The following is a 19,135-nucleotide window of genomic DNA, read 5'->3' on the forward strand; positions in this document are numbered from 1 at the left end:
AATAGTATAGCCGAGGCCTGCTTGAAATCTTTTAGCAATTTCATACCAAGATTTAAAGCAGGTTCTGGTCCATATTCATTTTGAATCTGTCTTAGGACGTCTGGTATTACCGCCATAGATGGAACACCATGTGTTTTCGTGTAGATTGAAGCAAAAACGGTACCCCAAGTGTCACAGTCCTCCATGTGTGGTGCAATCCCCATTGGTAAACAGATTGTTAAAATTCTGTGTTTCTCATGAGGTGTATTATCAGGGAATACTGCCTCTATCTGAGTAATTTTTTGCGCTAACCAGAACGGAATTTGTTCCCTTTTTGCTGGTAGTTTACCAATGACTGATTGTATAGTCTGTGGTGTAATTTTGTTTGTGTTCCCCTGGTGAGGGGTGTGCTGTGAAATCCTTACAGCAGGTTGGACTGTTAAAGTCTGCATGACATATTGTACCAACTGTCTATGTATTTTAATTAACTGTTTCAGCTGTGCTAACAGTTCTGGACCTGTCATTCTTTCAATGTCAAGATGTGGTGTATAGCTGGCTAGTACCGGCCATGTAGCTCCTGGTCTACCTAGTGGACCGAGCCTGGTAATGTGATTTTGATGGTGTAGGGCGCCTTTAAACCAGAGCTGATGCTCTTGGTATGTTAATGGAATTTCAACGTCCTCGAAAGGAACGTATTCCGCTGGAGGTTCCTCTACTTTGTAGTAGTGGAACTCATGTGTTACTGCATTTGCTGCAGGAAACTGAATCCATGAATAGAATACCTCTGTCTGTCGATATTCATGTGCCTCTATAACAAAGATTACTTTACCACCTCTCGATGATACTCCATTATTTATGAGTTTGTAAGCTATAGTTTTTCTTACATTTGCCGGGATGATTATAACATCCAGGTAATTTTGTTGGAGACTTGTGTCGTCTAAAACTGCTTGAGCTGCTGCTGCAGCTAAATCCCTTTCGTCGTCACTCATTTTGTTGACCGAAAGTTTTTGCAGAGCGAGTTTCAAGGAAACAAAGATAAGGTGCACAATATTTTTAGAACACTGTATCCTTCAACGTTGAACAAACCAAAAACGAATATATAGGATTTTTTCCTACTCAGTTTATGGCGCATATTTTATCCTTTCACCCACTACAGACGTCTATTTTACGGGAAAAAGGGGTCTGTGTGAAAAACTCGACTGAGTTACTCTAGTATCTAGCGTTAAATTATCGCCTTACCAAACGTTGGGTGCCATGTAGTGTAGTTCCTATATTCCCAATGGGCTCTGCGCATTGGAATAATATATCCCATAGATTTGACGTAGGACTTAGGTCTGCTAGGTCTCTATCGAATAAATTAGACTTAATTGTGAGTGCCAGCTAGCTCAGAGGTCACTAGAAACTTTCTCGAATAAACAAGAAGGGATTAGTTTCTGACAACAGGATAAACATGACAACTTTGTTTCCCAAGAATAAGAAATATATCTCTAGTGTCGCGGAAACAATAGATATCTATTTCACTCAGTCAATCGTGCATGCTTCGTTTCACCAAAGGTGCAGAGAAATAGAGAGAGACGGGTGTTTTCAATAAAAGGGTATTCATTGAACAGTCTTCTTTCTCAAGCAAAAGAAATGAACCGCTACAATCGCAATACTTGTCATGAAGTAAAGTGTGTATAGTAAAAAGAGTATTACAAAATAATACTGTAATAGCATAGTATGGTTTCTAAGTCATAGAATACAAAAAATACATACATTAATAAATAAATGACTAAAAGTACTCAACTGGTGTGTTCTAAAATATGCCTACCCCGGTGTAGGTAACCTAGGTCTAGTAAAAGGGAAGAAGTAAGTGAGGTGTATCTTAATTTTAGTATTCTTTTGCCAAGAATCTTATCCAAGAATTCTCTAAGAGTCTAATCAGCTCTGTACCTTGGTTTAGAATGAACGAGGTTTTGTATCTTTCTCTCAGGACTCGATTTCCCAGCAACCCACAAGGGTAGACTGGAAACACTGGAGCTGGATTTCTCGGCAGGAGAACAGACATCGTCTCTCTCAGTGCGTCAGTGGGAGGGTCGGCTTCCTTCGGCACTTGCTGCGGTAAGCTGTGTGGTGTAGGTAGATAGTCGAACTGCTCCAAACCACTGTGTGTTTGCCTGGGCAAGTGTGGGCATATTTATACCTTGAAGGTGCAGAGTTTGACGTAGGGTTGGACCTAATAACGTCATCAAAGACTCAGTTCTTTGAAAACTCCATGATTTCTTGGATAAATCAATATTCAAGCAAGGGGAAGTCCCTGACTGCTGAAGGCGGGTTTTTCCAAGAAATTGTTGTGGATTTTCGGAACTAGTGGAAGTAGCTATGCCGTATTTGGACTGCATAGGCTATGTCTAAATATAGTTATGATTTCTATACCTATATAAGGATAGGGGGATTTATACCTATTTATGGGCAAGAATCGGGAAATTTACACTAGGGTCCTAAATTCATATACAACACAGTGGAGAACGGAAAAGGTTTATTTAGGTTGTACTAGAAGAATTTAAAAACTTGTGGCGCATGGAGTAAAGGAAACGGGACACAGCAAAAACGATCCGGGGGTGCGTTCCAGGTCGCATAATTCTAAAAGCCTACCGTATCTGTCTAAACCCCATATTCCGGCATATTGGTAGAAGCCAGTACCTTCTGGTTGCCATATAACCTGGACAGAAGAAAAAAAAACGTGTATAAGGGTCTCTTCCTGGTTCTCACAGGCGGGACAGCCAGGAGGGGAGGCTTTGATCTATTTGCTGGTAAACGCATGGACTGACAGGCGACCCAATATAAACTGGACATAGAGTTTCCTTGCCATGAGTGGATAGATGTCATCAAGGAAGGTCTCGAATAAATATTGGTATTTAAAGTTAAAAAAGTCAGAAGTTAAACAGCCATGTTTAGCATTCCCGTGGAGTTCACCCATTCTAAAGGGCCTGTACAATTTAACTAACTCGAGGCGTGAGATAGTCCGGGAGGCTTCCTCTGGGTGGGTCCATAAATTTGGCCAGTCTAGTCTAAAGCACATGTCTTTTATATGTGCCAAACAGGATATTTTCATCACCCCTAGAAGCCCCAGGATCACCTTGAGTTCCGACTGGTAGACTGATAATTTGGGTGTCGCCCATAGTCTGCGCCAAAAGGCCGAAGGTCGCAACTCGATTTCCTCATTTATGGGTCTGAGGCCAAGGTCCATGCATAAGGGAATGAGAGGGGTACTTGGCGGTAGGCTCAAGAGTTGTCTCATGAACTTATTCTCGGTTCTGACCAGTGCATCTACAGGGTGGTGGCCCCAAAGTTCAGCCCCATACATAATTGCACTCCTGATTTTAACTTTGTAAATCTCTGTAAGCGGCCCAGTTGCCTTGATGTTATATTCCTATATAATTTGGGTAGGCCCCCAGTCATCTGTGCTAGCCTCAGGCCTGCCTTTTCTTGATGTGGGCCCCACCCAAAGGATTCCATCAGCGTGACACCCAGGTAGTCAAAGACTGCCACCCTCTCCAACTTGGTGCCATTTAGAGTGGGGTTGGGGCGAGAAGTTCTACTAGGATTAAATACCATATACTTGGTTTTTGCTGTATTAATCTCTAGCCCCCTGTCTTTGCAAAATATAGAAACGGTGTCAAGAATCCTCTGGATGCCCATGGGTGATTAGGAAAGTAGCAAGGTGGCGTCCGTAAACATCATTGATTGCACCTTGTCACTGGAAAGCTTTGGGGCATCAATGTTGGCAATTTTGTTATGTTATGTTATGTTATGTTATGTTATAGTGTCTTATACGTCGCGCGGCTACTCAGGCAGAGTGTCCCGGCGCTGAGTAGATCTGTAGAGGAGACCAGAAAACACAGACAGACTAAAGGCAAAAAAAACAGGTCTTCAAACCCTTCCTAAAGGACAGCAGATTGTCTAATTTCCTAAGAGAAAGGGGAAGCTTGTTCCAAAGCTGAGGTGCCAGTAATCTGTAGGAGCGGCCCCTAATACGGGCACGCTTAGTAGCTGGAACAATGGCCAGAGCTTGTGTGGCAGAGCGTAGAGATCTGGAAGGGAAATAGAATTGGACACGTTTCCTTAGATAGACAGCACCAATACCATGCAAGGATATAAAAGGGTTCAGTTGTTCGACCAGAGCATTTATATGAAGACAAAACAGTGTGGAGGCCAAAACACACCCCTGCCTTACAACCTTATTCACTGGGAAGCATAAGGTCAATTCCCTGTGTTTCCCATATCTAACCTGTGCACAGTTTCCAGTGTGTAATCTCTTGATCAGGGTGAGGAGATAAGGTGGAATGCCCAGTTCCTCCAAAACTAGCCAAAGTTTGTGGCGAGGTACCAGATTGAACGTTGATCTAAGATCAACAAAGATCAGATAGAGGCTCCCACCCTCTATCGTCAACGTCTTCCAATATAGTAATTGGAGCCTTAAGATTTGGTCTATGGTGGAGATGTTTTTATGAAAGCCTGCCTGATGTGCACTGAGCCTCTCACACTCTTCCATCCAGGTCTGGAGACATCTAGAATGATCCTGCCGAACAGCTTTTGCGTTACATCAATCAGGCTTATTGGCCTATAATTTAAGGGCAGAAGAGGGGATCCCTTTTTATAAACTGGAAAGATTTAGGCCCCTAGCCAGGTGTCCGGTATTCCCCTACTGCTTAATATGGCCTTAAATATTGCACATAAATATGTGCCCCAGAGGGAGATTCCCAATAGCGCTCAGCACTTCAGTCAGAGAGAACCACATCTCGTCTTCAGGGGGGATCTCTACACCAATTGACTGAGAGCCCTCTGTGGGGTCTATAGTATCCTGTATGGAATACAATGATCGGAAATGAGGTTTCCATGCTTCCGCAGATATATTTGGCTCAATGGGCGAACTCCCAGAGGAACTCGCAGTTCCAACCAAGGACCAAAACTCCCTCATATCTTTGTTGGTAAGTGCCTGTTTAATCGCGTCCCATCTCTTGGACTCCCACTCATCTTTGGCAGACTTTATACTATTCCTATAGAGAACCCTCCTAATTTTTATCAAAGATCTATCTTTAGTATTTATGGCATCAATAAGGGCACTCTTTGCCATACTGCAAGTGTTGTTATACCAGGTGGATTTCGGAGACCGTTTGCCCTTAGTGTGCATCAGGGGATTAAAAATATTAGACTGGTAGTCAAGTATGGCCATAATTTTAGTGATGGTGTCAGGAGCGCTAAGCGTTTGCGCTGCCAATTCAATCGCCAACAAAGGAGGGATGATTAAGGAATAAAGTGCAGCTACCTTATCCGGTGACTTCCTCAAATTATCCCATCTGATTCTCCTTCTATTATTGTCTAGGGACAAACTGGAATCAGAAAAGGGGCCTGTAATGGGGGACTATAAAGTTCCGGGAGCTGGGGTTCAAGCACCAAAGCATTGTGGTCGCTGTCGTGTCTTGGCAAGACAGCGAAATCAATCACCCAATTCCAGATGCTTGCCTCCACGAGAATGTAATCAAGTAGGGATGATTGTCCCGGTCTATTAAAGGTGTGATTGCCTGGCTTTTCGGGTTAGAAGGTGACCCGTTTGGCCCACATCCCGAGATCTCCGACTTTTCTGGCAAGACTATCCTTGAAGCGCAAATTCTTTCCCCACCCGGCTGGGTTCTGTGGGTGTAGTTTTTATCGGCACTCCGACACTCATTCCATCCTTGGATATGCCCGAAGAAAATCTCTCCTAAAAATGCGGTCTTGCAGGCCATAGATTTCAGGATGGCTGCGCTCTCATCTGTTACTTTAAACATCGCTCCCCCAAACACTCAGTTCAGAGAGATCTCTATGTCTGTCGCAATCTACTGCGGAACCTGTTGTTATCAGCTCTGAAGGGTTTGCATGCTGATTAATTTCGTCACTCTGATACGCTGGGATATGTTGGTGTTTGCCCAGAAACCTTGTAATTGAGTTACATCTCACCCTCTTGATAATTTGGAGGACCTTTACGGCCATACATACTTGAATGACTGGTGCCCTGATGAAGGAATTCCCCACTGTGGCATTTTTCCGAAACGCGCGTCGGCGCTTTCTTCTGTCTGGTTGCTGAGAATGTGTGTGTAGTTTGTTGTACCCTGGTGGATGTGCTGATTTATGAATGTGCTGATGTTTGATTGTATGAGTGAATTATGTACATAAAATGTTTTTACTGTTTTGTGTTGCTCTGGGCTGACGTTATATGAATTATATATGTCGATATATTTACTGAAGTAATGAATCTTTTTTACAAGTATATATATACAGGACAATAAAATGATCTAATATCACCAGCTGTTCTGTGGGCAATTGTGTATATTGGAACTTATTGGTCCATTAGAATAATGGGAACTTCCCTTTCATGTTGCTACAGTGATTGCCTGGTTGGTCTGACTTGGTGCGCCCATTACAAGCCCTCAATGCATGAGTTAGTGTTAAAGCATTTATCTGTAAGACCAAAGGTGTCCAAGCTCTGGCCGGAAGAATACATGGAGGAGGGATTAACCAAAGGGAATCCTCTACGGTGAGCAGAGAGTCAGTAGGAATGGTTAGTGGTTCGAATTGGCAATTGAAATCACCGCTTATCACCATCCTAGTGTTTGGGGGAGCCAGGTCAATAAGCGTTGAAAGCCTGCCTATGGTCTTGGATTCCTGAGCCATTGTGACCTGGCGGGAATAGATATTGATCAAAGCAATCTTAATTAAGGCGCTAAAAGTAAGGAGGGTACTTTGAATATCATCCGAGGAAGTGGCCAGCAGCTCAACAGTACAGTTCAGGTGGGCTACAACCCACGTGGCTAGCCCTCCCGATGGTCTACCTCTGCCTCCCATCGTAGCTGACACATCAAATATTGCAAAGACCCTCATGGCGCTCTCTTCTCTGGCCCAGGTCTCCTGGAACATGCACACATGATAATTCTGTACAAATTATATCCAATCAGGGTTATAAAGTTTATTTTTAATTCTGGCGATGTTCCATGACAGCACCCACAACTGGAAGCCCAGACTTGCAGTGTTGTCTTGCGCGGTGGGACCTACAGTGTTTATGGCTAACGTGGGCTCCTGCTCCATCAGAGTGTTGGAAATTCCCACTTGTGGTAGAAAACTGTTTGTGGCCCTGGGTGCAATTTTGAGATCCATGATATAGGGGATTCGATTGTTTAATGAAGTTGAAAGTACATCAACGGGACCTTGTGCTCCCAGTTGAGGTTCATGCTGGGATACCTTTGTTGTATCATGGGTCGCACCAGGAATATCTGTTGGCAGTAGCCCACTAGTATTCGGATTGACCTCTCTGTGGAGCTCCTCTTGTCCTGGTTTAGAAAAGTTATCAAATGAGATTGAGAGTCAATCCACTTCTTCAAGGGCCCCATACCTGTTAGCTACAGCAACATTATACTGAATTTGAGAGGATTGGCCAGATGTAGAGTGGGGTTGGTACCAGTGGGTAGGAGCTCTTGTGGCTGGGGTCCATGATGATGAATATTTGCAGGCATAAAAAAATCCAGTGCGTGTAATTGTATCCCTGTGGGCGGTGCATGGAAACTGGGAAACTGATGAGCCAAATATTTGACTGTCCGGGGATTACTAAAGTTGATGACTATGCAATGCCCATTGGTTGTCTTGGGATTCTTACCAACCCAACTCACTCTTCGGACCAGTAATATCTCACCCGCCCTGTCATAAGGGAATTAACCATGTCTGGTGAGCCAAAAGAAGCACGTGTTTCTTAGTTCCAACTGTGTCTCTTCCCATCCAGATTTTATTTCGGGGACACCGGTCAAAACTATAACATAAGGGAGTGAGGCTGGTGGTAGGTTAATTATTGGCTAGGCCAGAGCGTCCAGACTAGGGCCCTCACAAGGTGCTATTATGGGCACTGCCCTCTCGGCTGTCTGGACAAGTGTCTACAGGTGTGTCTCTGGATAAGCCTCCCTGATTCAAGTCAGAGTGCGACCTTGCAATACAATTATTGGCGTTAATGTTAGAATTACGAGCCCCGGTTTTATCAGCATTCATAGAGGGAGGATATAGTGGACTACAAAGGGAAACACCTCAGGGTAAGGGAGCTTGCACTACACTATCTGCCTGTATGCTGCTATCTTTTTTCTCTGCTCGGGCTGACAGTGTATTAGCCAAAGGATTGTTTAGTACACACTGGGCAGATATCTGGCCACTGGTTCAATTCCCTAGATGGAGCGCTAGTTCTTCTTTGACAATGGCTCTCATCTCTGCCTCTAGTTGCACCACCAGACTCCTCACCCACAAGGGGCAGTCAGAGTTTTTATAGGAATTGGAAGGGGATTCAGCTATTCGGCCCGGTCTAACTGGATCGCCCTCACCATAGCTTATTTATGAGCTGGGTTTCTTAGTTGAGCCTTTCCCTTTCCCCGTTTTCTGTCTCGCAACTTTTGGTATGGTAGTGTCTGTTCTGCCTTTATTAGTTTTTGGTTTTACTGGGGAAGTTTGTAGGGGTGATAGCATAGACCTGCTATGGCCGGATGAGGATGTTAATGCACTAGGAGTCAGATCTAAACTGGTTTGAGCTGAGGAAGGTGTTTCTGTGGGTTTGGGGAAAAGATCGGGAGTCAAAGAGAGCAGCCTTTCTGTTAGGTCCATTTCTGTCGATACTACCCCAGTAGGTCTTTGGAGCATCCAGTCAGTAGAAGTTTGGGGAAGTGGGGCCGGAATTAATACCGAAGGTTTTTTTTAGGTACACAACCATGATTCCCCATGTCTGCCAGGAGTAAAAAAAAGATAGATACAATCCAATGCAGAGCCTAGTCCCAGCAGAAAATATAATGCAACCAACTCAAAATTAGAGCAACAAAAGGGAATACAGACAAAGACCAATAAATACAGAGCGGTGAGAGTAACAAGGCCTAAACCCAAATAGGTCAAAAGTGCAACGTGCGTAGTGCAGTTAGCAGCAAGGAACGCTTGTAAACATGGACTAAAGTGCAAAGGCTACTAGGACTAAAGATACACTAGCCCAACTAGGTCAAAAGTGCAACGTGCGTAATACAGTTAGCAGCAAGGAAGGCTTGTAAACATGGACCAAAGCGCAAAGGATACTAGGACTAAAGATACATTAGCCCAAGTAGGTCAAATGTGCAACATGCGCCATACAGTTAGCAGCAAGAAAGGCTTGTAAACATGGACCAAAGTGCAAAGGCTACTAGGACTAAAGATACACTAGCCCAACTAGGTCAAATGTGCAACATGCGTAATACAGTTAGCAGAAAGGAAGGCTTGTAAACATGTACCAAAGTGCAAAGGCTACTAGAGCAAAAAAGACATTGGGCCAAAAGGAAGCAGTATCAATTGCTTGGGGTAGATTTGACAGCAGTAGGAGCGTATACAGAATTACAGTCATTAAAATACGTGTTACAATGACCCTGTTTTAAGTGTAAGACAAGTCCCAGGGTGCTTGCTCAGGCCAAGCTGTGGTAAAAGATATGTCCAGTCAACGGTGGCAGATGCGAGGGCATAAAAAAAGGGGGACAGGTAAAGAAAAACACACAGTACCTCTCAGCCGTCCCTGATGGAGCACGAGGAGTTGGACACCTAAAAGCGTAAGAATGGTGGCCCTGCCCTGCCGCTTCCTGGCAATGACGGGCAAGGAGGGCCCGCCCTTGGCCCAGGCTTTGTCCGGGCGCTGCCCGGGCACGTCCCACGGTGCGGGAGCCCCAGGGCACTTTAATAGGTGCAGCGATGACGGCCGAGCATTGCTGGGGAGTGTAGTGCAGCACTCCCCAGGTCCCCCTGGTCCCGGCATTGGCCATTGGAATATGCATACCCCCACCGGAGGGCAAAGCAGCAGGCAGCAGTAGGGCTTCTGGTGGTGCGGGAGCCCCATGGCACTTTAATAGGCACCTCCAGGCGCAGCAATGAAGGCGGCTTGCACCGGGTGCCGCAAGCATTGCTGGGGAGTGTAGTGCAGCACTCCCCAGGTCCCCCTGGTCCGGGCGTTGGCCCTTGGAGTGTGTGTGTCCCCACTGGAGGGCAAAGCAGTACGCAGCAGTCGGGCTTCCTGCGGTGCGGGAGCCCCAGGGCACTTTAATAGGCACCTCCAGGCGCAGCAATGAAGGCGGCTTGCACCGGGTGCCGCAAGCATTGCTGGGGAGTGTAGTGCAGCACTCCCCAGGTCCCCCTGGTCCCAGCGTTGGCCCTTGGAATATGCATGCCCCCACCGGAGGGCAAAGCAGCAGGCAGCAGTCAGGCTTCCTGCAGTGCGGGAGCCCCAGGGCCCTTTAATAGGCGCCTCCAGGCGCAACGATGACGGCGGCTTGTACCGGGTGCCGCGAGCGTTGCTGGGGAGTGTAGTGTAGCACTCCCCAGCTCCCCCTGGTCCTGGTGTTGACCCTTGGAATGTGCGTGCCCCGGACAGAGGGCAAAGCAACAGGCAGCAGCAGCAGTCAGGCTTCCCGCGGTGCGGGAGCCCCAGGGCACTTCAATAGGCGCCTTCAGGCGCAGCGATGACGGCGGCTTGCACCGGGTGCCGCGCGCGTGGCTGGAAAGTGTAGTGCAGCACTCCCTATGTCCCACTGGTCCCGGCGTTGGCCCTTCGAATGTGCGTGACCCCACCGGAGGGCAAAGCAGCAGGCAGCAGTAGGGCTTCCGGTGGTGCGGGAGCCCCAGGGCACTTTAATAGGTGCCTCCAGGCGCAGCGATGACGGGGACTTGCACCGGGTGCCGCGAGCATTGCTGGGGAGTGTAGTGCAGCACTCCCCAGGTCCCCCTTGTCCGGACGTTGGCCCTTGGAATATGCGTGTCCCCACTGGAGGGCAAAGCAGCAAGCAGCAGGCAGCAGTCGGGCTTCCTGCGGTGCGGGAGCCCCATGGTACTTTAATAGGCACCTCCAGGCACAGCGATGACGGCGGCTTGCACCGGGGACCGCGAACGTTGCTGGGGAGTGTAATGCAGCACTCCCCAGGTCCCCCTGGTCCCGGCGTTGGCCCTTGGAATGTGCATGCCCCCACCGTTGGGCAAAGCAGCAGGCAGCAGCAGCAATCGGGCTTCCTTGACTCACTCACACATCACAAGGAAAGCACACTCACTGACAAATCACAAAGACAACACATCAAATGATCGCAGCCACTGGCTCACATTACAATGGCAATAATCAAAACTCAACACTTCACCTGGTGCAAAAACACTGCATCTGCATCTTAGCCCACTTCTGACCGGGGGATTCACAGCCGGGGTTCAGAGCTCAGCAACCAGGTTGACCCAAAATAGATGCGTCCGTCCTCGTTCAGATTCCAAAATCCTGGTTTCTGAGTCAGCAACCCTCAGCTTTAAACACACTAGAAGGTTTAAGAAAGACCTCCCCCCGGGCCAGAGGTATCTTACCAGAACTGGCCAGGTTCCAATCAAGAATTCCCATGGCAGAAAGGAGTTCCCACGTCCCCTTCTCCAAATCTCGCATGTTCCAGCCTCTATCTTGACGGAGCTCATATAGCCTTTCAGAGTACATAAACAATCCCTCACAAAAACAAAAAGACCTTGAACATGAATAGCCCAAGCAACTTGCAAGCGCTGCTGTGCACGCAGAAAAGCTGAAGCAAGGCAAAGACAGGAAAAAAGGATGACATGAGGCCATGTCAAAGCCAATAGTGAGAACTTCATAATTCTCATCAATGTGCAACACAATGCACAACTGTGCACAACTGCTTATAGATTCACACACTTCATCTCTCAATGTACAACACTGAGCACATGTGTGCATCACTGCCCACAACACTGCACTTCTTGACCAAAAAGTACATTCCACAACTCACTCTCCCTTTCACGCTTTCAAATGCATAACCCACACGTTCTATTCTTAGCAAGGCTGTCTACTCCATGACAGCTCCCACTAAAAGACAGCAAGATTACAAGAAAGAGAAGCAAGGTATGTGCAGGACTGTCGTACATCCAGGCTTGGATTAAATAACACACCAAAGTCAGTAAAAATAATGGTAGTCAAAATTCATCATAGGGTGTCAAACCACAAGAGTGCCTCTAGCATTACAATGTAGCCACATAGGAGTTCAGCTAACTTACCCTTGGAGTCCACTTCTTTGACCTGGGTACAAGTGGGAGCAGGTCCAGCCCTCGAGGTCACCTCACATGTTAAAAACAGAAGGTCCAGTCCTCTTCTGTTCTGGCACAGGTCCAGAAAGTGTTTTGAGGAGCTGGGACTGAGGTGCTATGCTTATTCAATTCACCAACCAGCAGGTGTGGGAGAGTCCTGGAAGCCTTCCCAGTTTTCGAGCATATCCTGTCTGCCTCTCTGCAAACTATCCCATAGCACACCTTTTCAGTGGAATCCAACATGGTAAAATGTTTCTATCCTTAGATGGAGCTTGTGGCACACTGAGGGATGTGTTTCAGGTAATGATCAGTCCCTTCCTACCCAATCACTCCAACCTCCTTCTGAGCAGCTCCCTCTTGTACTGAAACTAAAGCCAGGAACAAGCTACAGAGATGACTCAACAAATGTTTATAGAAATTATTCAAAATCCAATATAATGGTAAAGTTGTATTTTTGAAAAATATACAGAAAGAATAACTTTAAAAAAGTTACTAAATACTTTTCACATTTTCCTAAATTCCTCCATGCTATCATACTCTTTCTTAGAACTCTTAATCCAACATATTGAACTGTGCACTGAGAAACTGCTCCCAGCAGAAACCTTTCAGGGCTACTGCAAGCATCCCAGGGCCAGCCCGTGGTCCTGGATGAAGCAGGTAGACAATCCTTTACGCACATCATGCATTCTGCCTCTTCAGAACTAAGCGGCTCTCCATAAGTTCTATCTTTAGAGGTAAGAGTATACCCCTCCTTAGGAGGCTCTGGATTTATCATTATGATGCTGAACCGCACGGATAGTCTTTCCAATGTATGAAAAATGTAAGACAATCTCAGAAGATTTGGGAATCTCAGATTTCTAGAGCCTTAAATTCAGGTTGGCTTTGTATCATAATGGGTGGCAGCTCATTCAGGCGGTAAATTATGTTTACAATCAGACAAATAAGGGTTCAACTGTGAAACATAAAAAAGCAGGATGACTTTCCTAATAGATTATAACTTAAAGCAAAAAGCCACAGGTCTCGTCTGATGATAATGAGAAATTGACAAAAATATTGTGGTTGAAATGACACTGGTAAAGTTTAAATAGGAAGAAAGTGAGAAGATAGCCAGAATTTCATTACAGGAACAAAATAGGAAAACGTTAATCTTGACCTATCAGCATATTCTTTCATCCTGGCCTTTGAATGATGAAGACTGTCAGAGGTAGGTAGTCTTTGTTCCTATAAATGCTTCACATAATCAGTACCATTGAAATTAAATGATCAACATGAAGCGAAGAAATACAAAATATTGGATGAAAACCATGTAAACAATAAAAGGGTGAAAATTTGGTAGCACTAAGATTCTCATTCTCATCTCTTGCGAACAATTACTCGAATAAAGAAAAACTGTTCTGATTGGTTTACAGTGTTTGTCTATTGGCCTGAGTGTGGTAACCCAAAGAAAGAGTTTGATCAATTCCTAGACCTTTATAAAGAGCCTTGCAAATGTACGCTAGATATTGGTTCCTTTATCATGAATTAAAGTTTATGGCAAACGATGAAGGTCAAACATATCTGCCAAAAACACTGGGTCATCGCTTAAGATTAAGGCAATTTTGATAGTAGAGAAGAAAGAGCCATTTAAAGAAGTTATCAGCTAAGAAGATCAGTCATGAAATCAGTAGATAATGCATGCCATTGTTTTGTAGCTACAGGTAAATGCAGCAGATATTCTAAAGCTCTGGAAAGTAAAGAATTGTTTTCAGCAGAGAATGCACAGGAATTGATAAATTCATGGACATCAAAATTAACTGAAGACTACAAAAACATATAGAATAAGACCCAATATGGTTTTGTCTCCTCTAATTTCTTTAAAAACTTGAATAATGGCACAAAGGCACTATGCTACATTTACTTCAGTAGCATTACATCAGGAGTCATTACATTGTGGACATTACATCGGGAGTCATTACTTCACAATTTTACAAAAGTATTACTTTACTTTGCAGGCAAGTTTTTTTTAAAGAATTTAAATATTTATAATCTAATTTATACGTGTGTGTATGTATGCACGCACACACGTAGATAATATATTCATACATGTGTTTCTGTCTAATAATTTTAAATACATAATAAATTATAATGAATAACAATTTAGTTAAAATAAATGAATAATATTAATAATATAGAGGTAAACCTAAAGGAAATAGTACTTTAATGAGTAGGAACATGATGGAATGTACTTCATGTATAATTATTTCAAATATATAATTGATTACATGTATTTCTCCTTTATGATTTAATCACATCTTTTTATGGTTCTGGGGTGGATAGTTTTATGGGATAAGTGTTTTTGGGGGGTTCAGTGGTGGGTAGTGAGGAGGGCAGTAAGTAGTTTTTGGGGTTCAGGAATGAGTAGCAATATGTTGCCTAATGGAATATTTAGGGTTTAGAGGTCGGATTTATTGATGGGTAGTGATTTGGAGAATGTTTTTTAGGCTTCAGAGATGGGCAGTATAAAGCCAGTAAAAGTGTTTAGGGTCTGGGATGGACAATCATTTGTGGATGAAGGGATTTTTTGGGTTCAACGTTCAGAAGCATTTTGGGGTTTAAAAGATTTTTAGGATTCAAGTGTGGGTAGTGATTTGAAATGTCAGTATTTTTAGGGTACTTAAAATGCATGTGTTTGAAAAAATGAAAACATTCATAAAACAATGTCAAGTAATAGTTATAACTCATGTATTTATAATTCAAAATGAAATCTGTATTACTGAATTCTTTATTTTAGAATTTAATTAATTTAAAAGATAGAGGTAAGTATATTTAAATTAAATCTAATAAATAATGAGCACTGTAATATTGACACTTGTGTCAATAATGTTGAAAATACAAATATAAATAAAATTAATATAAAATGTTAAAAGTAGTCATTTTAAAATGAGAATTATATATATATATATATATATATTCAATGGAAAAAAAGATACAGGGACGTTATAGTTAGGAAACAGAATAAAAAAACTATGGGTGTATAAGTGGATATGTGAGTGGCTGTGTGGGTGAGTGAGTGGCTCTGTGAGTGGCTGTGTTGGTGAATGAGTCGTTGTGCCAGTGGCTGGGTAAGTGGGTGTGTGAGTGACTGTATGGGTGAGTGAGTGGGTGTCTCAATGGATGTAAGAGTGAATGACCAGGTATATAAGTGAGCTGTATGGGTGAGTGAGTGGTTCTTTGAGTAGGAGTCCGGTTAGGTGAGTTGGTCTGTGAGTGGCTGTATTACAGATTATGTGTCTGTGTGACTGGCTGTAGGGGTGAGTGAGAGGATGTGTGAGTACTTATATCGTGTAAATGTATATATAAGTGGTTGTGTGGGTGCTTTATATTAGTGTGATTGGTAATATGGGCGAGTGAGTGGCTGTGTGGGGGAGCATCTGAGAGACTGTATAGGTCAGGGGTATCCAAACCGGTCCTGGAGGGCCGGATCCATGCCAGATTTTTTGGATATCCCCATTGAGATCCATGTAGTTTTTGTAAAAATCTGGTATGGATCCGGCCCTCCAGGACCGGTTTGGAGACCCCTGGTATAGGTGGATAAGAGGGTGTGTAGTAGCTGTATGGATGGGTGTTTGGCTGTGCGAGTGGTTGTATGGGTGGGTTACTAGTTGTATAAGTAGCTGTTTGGTTATGTGAGTGTTTGTATGAGTGCCTGTATGAGTGAGTGATTGGGTGTGTGAGTGGCTCTATGGATGAGTAAGTGGATGTATGAGTATTTGTATGGGTCTGTGAATGAGTATGTGACTGGTTGTGTGGGTGTGTGGGTAGGTGAGTAGGTGTGCAAGAGGTTGTATGAGGTGTGAAAGTGTGTGTGAGTAGCTCTGTGGGTGATGTCATCAGTGATGTCAATGAGATGTCCTCAATGATGTCATCAGTGATGACACTAAACATGTCATCAGTGATGTAATATGTGAGGTCATAAGCATTGCATTGCGGGGACATAAATTATAGTTAGCTCAGGTAAGTATAACTGCTGAATTTCTTTGCTTTGTATGAGTGAAATCTGAGCCTAACTATAATCCCCTGTAACTTTGGTGAAGTTCTAAGATTTGTTTAAATTCAATAAGATACCTGTAACCTTTCTTATTTTTAAGTGAATTTCTATGTTTTTTTAACTAGTAGTCATGTTTGCAGAGTGTTGAAGAAAGTGGGCGGGCCTCTAAACAGCTCTCAGAAATCCCACTGTGTCAGACTGACTGGAGTCAACAGGGGGCATCTTGGCCCCAAGGACTCTCAGCATCCAAGAGGACTTCATCCCCCAGCCAGATTTGTGCCAGGAGGCACAATTGCAGAGTGGTGGAGACCAGCTCTCAGTAATTGGGCTATGTGGGACTTACTGGAGTTAACAGGAGGGATTCTTGGCCTCCAAATACCCACAGCATCCAAGGGGACTTCATCCCTAATCAGCAGTACACCAGGAGGCATGTTTGTGGAATAGTAGAGAAAGGGGGCGTGGTATCTAAGGACCTATCAGCAAACCAGCTGTGCGGGAATTACTGAAGGCAACAGGAGGGGTTCTTGGACACAAGGATCCTCAGGAGCTAAGGGGACTTCATCCACCAACCAGTAGCATGCCAGGAGGCATGTTTGCAGATTAGTAATGAAAGGGGGCAGGGCCTTTGCAACTTGCCATGCTGACTTTTTCCGGAAAACTATTTGTTTTACTAGGGGAAGGAGCCTGCATGGTCACCCTTCCCTGGGCTGATTTTGGCCCCGGAATCCCCAACCCCCGGCCTTTTTACAAATGTGTCTATTTTAAATTTAGGGAGGGGGGGCCCATGCAGCCTCCTAAACAAATTTTCGCCCCAGGGACCCTATTCCCTGAGGCCAGGCCTTTTATTTAGTATACACAGGATTGGGGAAGGGGGCTGTGTAGCCCCCCTCCCGGGTTGATTTTGGTCCCGGGGACCCCATTTCCCAGTGCCCAGTCATTTAGAAATGGTGAAGGGAGGCATGTGGCCCTCTCCTAATGCCCATTTTGGCCCCAGGGACCCCACAGCTGGGGACCAGCCTCCATTGAAATGAAATGAAATTTGATTTATAAAGCGCATGGCTGCCCAAAAGCGTCCCAGCGCTAACAGAATAGAACAAAGAACTAAACTGAAGAGGGTACCGATAGTTAGGGGTCCTTGGGAAAAAGAAACGTTTTAAGGGACTTTCGAAACTTAAGATAGCAGGGTTCGGTACGGATCCGGCTGGGGAGAGAGTTCCAGTTTTTTTCCCCGTTTACAGAGAAACGGCGACCCCCTGTGCGTACCTTCCTAACTCTGGGAACCTTGGCTAAGTTTCTGAGGTCCGACCGGAGAGCCCTGGTTGATTTGTAGGGGCAAATCAGGCTCCTGAGGACCTGGGGTCCCTTACCCTGGAGAGCCTTATGGGTGATACATAGCGATTTAAAGATAACTCTTTCGCGTATTGGCAGCCAGTGAAGTGCTCTCAAGACCGGTCTGGCCGAAGATCTTCTTGAGGCACCCGAGAGCATCCTGGCTGCTGCATTCTGCACCCGTTGAAGGATATTGATGGTAGCTTCAGGAGCCGCTAAAAACAGGGCGTTACTATAATCCAGTCTGGATAATATTAACCCCTGGATCAGTAATGTCCTGGACTGGGGGGGCAGGAGAAGAATAACTTTCCGTACTGCTCGTAGTAGGCCAAAACAAATGCCTGCGACTTTCTGTGCTTGCGTCCTAAAAGTTAGGTCGGGCTCAAACCACACCCCTAAGCTTTTAATTTTGTCTTTGGGTACGGGCAACTTACCCAAGCAGGAGGGCCAGGCGGCTTTGGGGAGCTTTCTTGGGGCCCTGGTCCTAACCAAGGCAGCCAGTGGATTTTGTTTGAGACCGCAGGGGAGCCTGAATGCCCGTGCGGTCCCTGCTGGCTCCCCGCATCCTGCGTGAGCTGGCATTGCTTTCACATACGGAGCTGCTGGAAAGGCAGCTCCCTCCGTGTGAAAGCAATTCTATTCCACTTCCAGCTAGCAAGAACATTTTTTATGCTTTTAAACAGCTATGTCCCTAGGTGGGCATCCCTGGATCAAGTAGGAGCAGGCCCCCTCCATTCTTCGACTTATCCCTAGAGAGGTGGCAGTCCCAGGGGCAGTGGGGAAGCCACGCAGCCCCCTTGCATTAATTAGAGGTTTGACCTGAGGAGGTTGCAATACCCAGGGCATGGGTTGCTGAGCAGGCAACCCATGCATACATTAAAAATAGTGCCCTGGGAAGGTGGTGGTCCCCGGGGCTTTATATGCCCAAGGAGGGGGCCCAGTGCACCCCCTCCTACATTTATTGTGCATGCCCCCAATACCTGGCCCAACCAGGGGCTCAAGATTACGGAAGCGCTTCTGGATTTTTTTATAGTCAGGAGCCATGGATACAGAGCAACTCCTGCCAAATTGTTAACAATTTATGGGACCCCACCTAAGAGGTATTTATACCCTGCCCCCTTTTCTGTTTTATCAGTGTTTCTGAGACTCGGCTTGAGCCAAGTCTCAAGATTGCTGCCAACACTTCCTGGTTTGAAGTGTTGGAAGCCAATCAGGTCTCAGCACAAGATCAGGAGGGGTCGTGGAGCCTCTACATCCCTATATATCTACACAATTGGAAATGTATTTTAATAAGTCCGCAACTACTGAACGGATTTACACCAAATCACAAACAGGCACTTCCCTGAACCAACATCTAACTTTCTGGCAAATTTGGTGTAATCCATTCAGCAGTTCGGGCTGTAGCCATGTCTAAAGTTCCTTTGGATATAAACATGGGGAGACTGCCTTTTTGGACCCCATTTTTTCTCAGCCCCCGTGTGACGGATCACCTGGAAACTTTCACGACAGTGGCTGAAGTGAGAGGCAAACATTTTGAAAATTTAGGGAAGATTCGTCAAATGACGCCTAAGTTATTGGCAAATGAAAAAGCGTTTTTCCTATGGAAATAGGTCCATTCTATAACTACTTATTGGCAACCGTCAGTAGGTAATATATATATGTATATATATGCACTAGTAGCAGTTGATT

At 45.1% G+C, this 19,135-nt stretch overlaps 1 protein-coding gene across 1 annotated transcript in view; it reads right to left on the reverse strand.

The window, feature by feature from the left end:
* The window catches only part of ZCWPW2 (zinc finger CW-type and PWWP domain containing 2), a 778,017-nt gene that overhangs the window by 251,937 nt on the left and 506,945 nt on the right, over positions 1–19,135 (reverse strand). The window contains exon 8 of the mRNA XM_086939915.1: positions 7,192–7,325. Within this exon, the coding sequence (XP_086796041.1) occupies positions 7,192–7,325 (134 nt within the window). The remainder of the gene's footprint in view (positions 1–7,191; positions 7,326–19,135) is intronic.

Source organism: Lissotriton vulgaris, chromosome 10 (genome assembly GCF_964263255.1).
Source record: "Lissotriton vulgaris chromosome 10, aLisVul1.2, whole genome shotgun sequence".
Classification (NCBI taxonomy): Eukaryota; Metazoa; Chordata; class Amphibia; order Caudata; family Salamandridae; genus Lissotriton; species Lissotriton vulgaris.